Source organism: Microplitis demolitor, chromosome 5, assembly GCF_026212275.2.
Source record: "Microplitis demolitor isolate Queensland-Clemson2020A chromosome 5, iyMicDemo2.1a, whole genome shotgun sequence".
Taxonomy (NCBI): domain Eukaryota; kingdom Metazoa; phylum Arthropoda; class Insecta; order Hymenoptera; family Braconidae; genus Microplitis; species Microplitis demolitor.
The window spans coordinates 14762715-14771123 of NC_068549.1; the positions used below are offsets into that span (position 1 = coordinate 14762715).

The 8409-nt window shown below is 37.8% G+C and overlaps 1 protein-coding gene across 1 annotated transcript in view; it reads left to right on the top strand.

Annotated features, from left to right (window-relative positions):
- Positions 1–2478, top strand: part of LOC103574261 (calpain-7) — a 37219-nt gene extending 34741 nt beyond the window's left edge. Inside the window, exon 6 of the mRNA XM_053739626.1 lies at positions 2223–2478. Within this exon, the coding sequence (XP_053595601.1) occupies positions 2223–2367 (145 nt within the window). The 3' untranslated portion in view covers positions 2368–2478. The remainder of the gene's footprint in view (positions 1–2222) is intronic.
- The last annotated feature ends 5931 nt before the right edge of the window (positions 2479–8409 follow it).

Consider the following 8409-nt stretch of genomic DNA (forward strand, 5'->3'; position numbering starts at 1 on the left):
AAATAATATTTATTAGGAATTATAAAAATTTGATTTGATTCTATTTTCAATGGGCTTTTTATATTGTTTAATTTTATGTTTAAAAAAGAGACAGCACTACGGGCTGTGGCTATTTTATAAATGTGGTGATTAATAAAATTATAAAAATTATCTAAACTGATAGGATAATTTAAATGAAGTAGTAAGTAAGATTTTGTGCGATTCGGTCACTGTAGTTTTATGATTATCTCACAGTGATTCGATAGTGGTTTCACAGTGATCTTATTATGTTATCACAGTCGATTCATAGTTACCTTACAGTGGTATTGCAGTCATTTTAGTGTGGTACCACAGCCAATTCACAGTGAATCTACAGTGAATTTCCAGTAAACTTACAATAAATTCACAGTGAATATACAGTAAATTCACAGTGAATATATAGTGAATTCACAGTGAATTTCCAATAAACTTACAGTAAATTCACTGTGAACTTACTGTAAGTTTACTAGAAATTCACTGTGGAAAAAAAATACAAAAAAATTATTAAAACCTACCATCATTTTGTTTTCAAATAAAAAAAAAAAAAAAACAAAAATTTTCGATGACTACCATTTTTTATTTTTTTTGTCATTCTATAATATCAAACTTTGAAGCTTTTTGCAATTTTTTCCATTAAACTTATTTCTCAAAACACATCTTGAAAATTTTTAAGTGTTCAGAGAACTTTGAAATAAAAAAAAAAGAATACAAACAAAAATTAAAAATGGCCATCATGACACAAATATTCAGTTTATTTAAAAAAAGTACATAAAAAAGTTGAAGAATGTTTGAACAACTTTTTTTTTGCTATTCTAAAATCACCATAATCACCATTTATTTACTGTGAAATCATGGTGAAATCACCATTAATTCACTGCGAAATCATGGTGAAAACACTATTGATTTACTGTGAAATCACCATTACTTTACTGTGAAATCATGGTGAAATCACCATTACTTTACTGTAAAATCAGTGTGAAATCAGCATTGATTTACTGTGAAATCATGATGAAATCACCATAAATTTACTGTAAACTCGAAGTAAAATCACGGTGGAATCACTACTAAATCACAATGACAAAATGGCACAAAATCACTGTGAATTCACTATGAAATCACCGTAAATACACCGTCAAATTACGGTGAAAGTGAATCCACTGTGATTTCACAGTGATTCCAAATCCGCGAGGGGTCAGAATTTTTATAGGTCTCTAAAGGATTTCACAAAATATTGAATTTTCTCTACTGTTTGTATCGAATTCATTTCTGAAAAACTGTTTATACTACAGGTGGTACAATTATTATTTTTTTAACTTCCCGCTAAGAAAATTGAAAATTTTAAAAAATTCGGGAAGTTATTGGTTTCGGTCCGATTTTCGAAAATCGAATTTCTATCAGATCTTGACGTTTTGAGGTTCTACAAAGCTATTTTGACTAATTTTAAGATGATGTCCGTGTGTAGGTATGTGAGTACGTACGTACGTACGTCCGTATGTAAATATCTGTAACTTTTGAACGGATGAACCGATTTTATTCATCGTAGTGTCATTCGACGTGGCTTGTTAATATCTAAAAGCTATGAAAAATTGAGCATGATTGGTAGGGTGCATTCGGACATATTCCAAAAATAGAATTTTTTCAAAAATGTTTCTTTTGGATAACTTTCAATGTTCCCGGTAGATTGATTCCAAAATCTAATCAGCTTTGAAACTTCATAAGCCGCATAGAATGTTACCTCAACGATCAAAATCGGTTTACTCGTTCATGAGAAATTGTTAACGAAAGAATTAAAAAAAATTTTTGTTTAGTTTTCTTGAAATTTCTCAAAAACGACTCCATAAATCAATTTCAAAATCTGATCAGTTGTAGAACTCAATAAAACGCGTCGATTGCTACCTTAAACGTCTCAATCGGTTTATTCGTTCGAGAGATATCGTTTGAGAAAAAATGGTAAAAAACGTTTTTTTTCGAAAACAAAGATATACAAAAGTATTTCCGAGCTCGAAGAGCTCGAAAATGTATTCACAACAATTTTTTAAGTTCAAGGAGCTCGAAAACAGCGGGAAGTTTTGGGGGTGGCCCGTAGAGTTAACTGATAGACCATTTTTTTCTTGATGAAGTAAACAAAAATCGCAATGAAAAAGTTCGACAGTGAATTATGTCAATTCAATGAGAAAATAAAATACATTAATTATTATTTTTAGGTCTGGATTTGTGAGTTTGGAACTTGAAGATGTTCCAGCCGGCACTTATGACGTTATTCCATCAACTTTTTTGCCATCTCAAGAAGGACCTTTTTTTCTCATTTTTAGAAGTTCCTGTGAATTTCAAATTTTAAAAATCCGTTAATTTATGCTAAAATTAGGAAAATTTTATCAATTTACTATCGAAAGTAATTTATAGTTGTTGAAAAAATTAAATTATATCTTTATAACTAAAGTAGCAGTGCTAATTCTACGATTTTTATATTTATCTGTAAATCGATATTTGTAATCAAATAATAAATTTTATTAGCATTAATATAAAATTGCTATCTCTCTTAGCCTATCTTAAAGTAAAAAAAATATCTACAATTAAAGCTTAATTTATTTTAGCGTGTGAAATAGTCTAGTCAAGAAGTGAGGTTTCCGCGAAAAATCGTTAGATAGACCGCTCTGAAAAATGTGGCGATTGGTGCATTGAATTCAGAATTTAATTATGAGAAATGAGTATTTTTTAATTTATCCGCCATAAAAAATTTAATTTGTTATAAAAAAAAAAACGAAGGGGCAAAAAGGGAGTCTCCATTTTGTAACTATAACTTCAAAAATATTAAAGATATCTGAAATTTGAAAAAAAAATCCTAAAAGAGGAGAAAATTTTAATAAAATAAGTCTCGACTCCTGGAGTTGTAGCTCTATTGTTTACGATTTTAATTTGACGTTAAAAGTTGGGCTCCGCGCGGCCGTTTTGCCTAGGCGTCACCGCTAAGCAAGGTATGCAACACAAAATAATTTTTTTTTTTATTTTAGATTTCTGATTTATTTTAAGAGCTTGACATTGAAATCAAAATAACTTGTAAACAATGTGGAATTTCGAAAAACTTTATTCGTAATAATTTGTAAAGAAGAAAATTATCTACAAAAAAGTTCCTACGATTTTTTTCGATAAAACTGATAGTTTTGCCGGAAAAGTAAAAAAATCTCAAAATTTACTATAAATTTGACTTGAAGCTTAAATAACTTTTGAACAGTGAGATTTATCAAAAAATAATAAGAGACTTTTTTGTAGTGCGTTCAATTTCCTACAAAACTATTTATTGTGCATAAAAATCCATTGATTGATTTGTGAGTTAGAAAATTGTAAAAAAAGAAAAAAAAATTTTTTTTCCCGTGTTATTTAAATGGAAAATAATAAAATGGATTGAGGCAAACCTGAATATCATTATTAAGAACTTGGATTTGTACCAAAATTTTAATTTGTAGTTATCCATGGAACAAAAATATTTTCTCGTGAAAAAAAATTTTCATTTAGATCGTTATTAATAGGTGGTAAAAATTTTTCTTATCCATAGAAATCTTTAAATATTATTTAAAAAATAACAAAAATATGGATGGTCAAAAATTAATCGATGAGGCCTCTCTATAGAAAGAACATATTAGGAGTAAAATATCAGATTTACTTCGACCACCGAGACAACAAAAAAAAAAGTACAACAGCTTGATTTATTATAAACATTATAAAGAAAAAAAATAAAATTTGTAATTACAGGATCTACGATTCAGACAAAAAAAACATTTAAAGATGTTATTCCTACAATTAATTAATGTAACAGAACCTAAGTCCACCTTCGCCAACCGGAAGCCGAGGCCTCGCCCTTTTGGGCATACTCGTGCTGCGCAAATCCCCTATTCTCTACCATAATATTATAAAAGCGAAATATCGAGCAAGCTCAATATTGGCGGATGTTATAACCCCTAGGATCAGAGATCCTTTGCGTGTGGGTGCCGAACCAACAGCCACTGCGAGACCATACCCAGAGTATCCTAGCATTCGGTTTCCCTCATGCCGGCTTGGAAGGATACGCCCATAGTACCAATTCAATGTATTGGTCAACATACCACAGTTGGTCAAGAGGGGACGTGGTTTCTTCCCCTGCCTTGCTGAGAAGATACCCATTTTTGTTCACATTCATTTGTTCACACTTCAACACATTCACACACACACCTAATTTCGGATTGACACCCGGGATGCACAGAGTCTTCAGAAATCGTGAATTCTGCACACCCATGCCCAGATGCTCCGACAACAACTGGGTGGATGTCAGTTGAACCGCGATCTAGTAGTCTTCTCCTCCTTTCTCTCGACGTTGGTATTGGCTGCTGAGCTTGTGGTGGAGACAGTCCTTGCTGAAACCATTAAAAATTTTAAAGGAGTTTGGGGATGCGGCAAGAACCCGCCCGATTTGTGGTCACTTCACGACCGACCCGTCTACGCTCTGGAGCACCTCACGCTGAGATTTGAACTCGGTGCATTTTAGCAGTAAGTGCTACACGGTATTCCACCCTTTGTTGCATTGAGAGCATTTGCGGTCTTTTGCGAGTCCGTACTTGAAGAGTCTATCCTTAAAACAGCCGTGACTGGTTAAAATCTGGGTAAGCCAGAAATTAAGGCTGATGTGTTTGCTCGCTAGACTTTCAGTAACGTCGGGAAAGAAGTTGAATGTCATTCGTCCTGTGTCCGCTGTGGCCCACTGTTCTTGCCATCTGCGAATCATTTCTTTTCTGAGGGAGACAAGGCCTTCTTCGTCATCTGGCTGCACGGTCGCGGTTCCAAGGGTTATCTGTTTGCCAGTGCGAACATTGTAACGGGCGCAACGTTCATCAATCACAACCTGAATGGGCACTGCCCCTGCAACTACATAAAGTCCCTCATACGATGCCGTCTTGTATGAAGACGTCATTGTAATCAGGGCTTGACGTTGCAGGGCCGTAAGATCCTTTCAATCCTCTACCCCAGATAGGTCACTCCAGCCTGCTGCCGCATAAGTGACAACAGGCAGGAAGTAGCTCCTGTAGATAGTGGACATTGCCAAAAAGAGCAGCCCCCATTCAGTCCGTGCGAGACGGCGTAGACGACCAAAAGTTTTATCTAATTTCGCGCGCCTTGTCTTTATGTGTGTTGTTGGTTTGAGGTCCTGGTCAAAGTGTACCCCTAAGTATCTAACGCTCTTTTTGAATGCTATTTTTGTTTTACCTATTACGATTTTCGGTGGCTTTGAATCATACTTGGGCTTTTTCTGTCCCTTTGCTTCCTAAGGGTACGGACCTTTATCCTTGCATGGACCGCGTCGGGTGTACTCTCTCTTGAGGAATATTGCCTCGGTCTTGGACTCCGACAATGTAAGTTTTGCGGAATGACACCATTCCAGTATCGAGTCTACTTTCCCTTGCTTCTTCCTCTCAATGTCGACACGTGAGGTGCCTGCTATGATGACGAGGAGGTCGTCAGCATCGGCTACAAATTTACTCCCGTGTTCTGTTGACTCTAATTCTTTAAGCAAATCATCGAACATAATGTTCCAAAATAAAGGACCTAATACTGATCCCTGTGGACATCTCCTTGTTGGCTTTTTGTTCTCTTTTCCAAAACCCCATGACAGTGAGACTGTCCTGTCCTCAAAGTAACTCTGAACTACCCTGTAAACATTTTTGGGGCATTCCCTTTTCTTCAATCCTTCGAATACTCGCGGCCACTACACGTAGTCAAAGGCGCCAGAAATATCGAAGAGAAGTCCAATTGCCAGATTCTCTGTTGTCGAATCTAGCAAGCGACGCATCTCAACGATTGCATCTTCAGTCGACCTTTTGGCCGTAAAGCCAAATTGTTGACTGGAGATCTTATCCCCAGCTAAGACTGTGGTGGTGAGTCTCGACTTAATTACTCTCAAATACCTTCCCGATTACCGAAAGTAAACATATTGGCCTGTATGATTTGGGGTCACTCGCGTCTTTGTCACTGCTGTTAAGGAGCATGATAATCCCACCCTCTTTCCAGGACGTTGGGAAAACTCCTAACTCTAAGCACTTATTATATAGTTCTAAGAACTCCCCTGACAAAATTACTGCTGCTCTTTTCATCACCTCATTCTTCACTAAGTCTGTGCCGGGTGCTTTTTTATTTTTAAGGGTCTTTAAAATTTCGTAAAGTTCACGCCGGGTGAATAAATCGGCGTCCGCGGTGTCTGGTGGCGTCTCTGAATTTACTCGCGTAGTTTTCTGCTCTTCCGTTTCTTCCTTTGGTTTGTCGTCTACAATGTGTGTCTTGAGAAAACAGCTAGCTGTGTCCTTAAAGCTTTCTGTGGATTTTCCGTCACGCCGGAGTGTGGTGAGCACTCTGCTAACTTGGTGTTTGTCTGCCTGGAGTTTGTAAACGATGCCCCAGTACTCCTTGTTACCGTTCGACGTGACAAACTCTCGCCAACTGTTTTCTCTCTGTGTTCTCTCTTCTCGTTTGTTTCTGGTCCCCATCTAATAGACCTAGCATTCGCGTCCATCCCAAATAATACTCTTTTTCCCCTTAATGCCTGAATTACATATTCTAGTTGCGTGATGTGAATTTCTATTTCTTCGCGACACTGGAAGTATGACGATACCACGTAGAGAGAAATGCCTGGACCTACAAGTTGACCACATACGCAGTGTGCTGTACTTAATTGAGAGATGTGAATCATCTTGTATTTTGGGTTTGTTAAACAAATGGCCGCAAATGGCCTTTCCCCAGTTGTAGCAGCAATTTGTACATTGCTGCCAAAACCAGGTATTCTAAAGCACTTGTCACTCATCGCTGCATACGGCTCTTGCAGAAGAAGGACATCAATACGTTCCTCCTCCCCCAAGGCACCTGTCTCTAGTGTTCCCGCCTTATCGTTTCGCAAGTTTACTTGCAAGACTCGAACTCCATCCGCGTTAAAACCTCTTTCTCCTACTTCTCTTTCTCTTTCTATTGCTGTCAGATTTGGGGGGGGGGGGAATTTCGTTTCGCGTACCGAGCCCTTCTATAGTTTCTTTTTGTGTTGCGAGCCCACCGTGGGCAAAGTTACTCGACCCTGGACACTCACGTCGGTTTGTGCCCCGCGAACAATATGTACCGTCTACTAATGGACCATCTTTAAGTGTTTCCCGTTTCGCGTTATTTAAGTCAGTTGGTCGCGTGATTTTACCCGTGCGCGTCCGCATTTCCCGATTCTCGTGCCAACGATTGACGGGGGTACCAGGGGGCTTAGCAATCAAATTGGTAGCAAAAACACGGCTTGATACTCTGGCACTCCTTCGAACGAGCGTGGTGTTGGTTGTCGTTGCTGATGATGATGATGTCGTGGAATTCCCAGTTAGGTAATTGCCATGACCTTCTTCCCCCTTGAAGATCGATCCCGCACAATCCGAGCGCCGGTCCATTGGTGTGGATACTTTTCAGGAGAGAGAACTGCCATGTTTTGTTTTTTGCTATTTGAGTCGCTAAACTCTTGGTTGTACCTGTAGGGAGGAAAGTTTGAATTAGTGTTGCTGCTGCCACCTGTTAAAGAGAAAAGCGTAATTAGTGTTATTGGGGAGGGGGGAAGGATAGGGGATTAGGTTTTTCTGGGAGCTGATACTTGTCCGCTTTTGCATGAAAATTTTATACGTATTGCTTTCGCAATTTGTATGATAATCAAAAATTTTTGCAGGGCCTGGGCCTATTTGCGGTGGTATCAGTCCACTGTCGACATATAATAGCTTTTTGACTATCATTGCATTAAAAAAAAAAATCGATTAAAGTGAAAAAAATTTCCATCGATCCAAGGACCACAAGACAATTTATACACTTATAATCATCAATCATTCAAAATCGATTAAAGTGAAAAATTTCGCCTCATGTCGCAGGACATGAAGCTAGTTAATCACTTATATATATTTAAAATCGATTATAGTGAAGAGCCCACTTCCCCGATGGCAGCAGGCCTTATCACTTTTATATATATTCAACAATCATTCAAGTTTTTCCATAGATTTTTGAGTGATTGGCATCACTTTTTGGGTTGGCAGCGTTGGGCTACCTCCCCAAGTCGGTGTGCGTTCTACCTTGCTTCGATAAGAACATACTAGCACACAAGCTGTAACACTCCACAACATTACTCCGTGTTCGTAGTTTCCGTAACGAAGGCCCACAGCGTTGCACAAGTACAAATTATTATCGAGCGGCCTATTAAAAGCCTCCAAAGCGAACGTGCGCCACTTTTCCTAAGTTACTTTCACCAGAATTATTTGCGTGGGAGTGATGAAGTAGAATGCCTTACCTGACCCTTGCCTCTCCTTTCGACTCAAAGAGTTGTTTTTTTCCTATAGAAGAGGCCTAGGGACGGCTGAGAAGTAC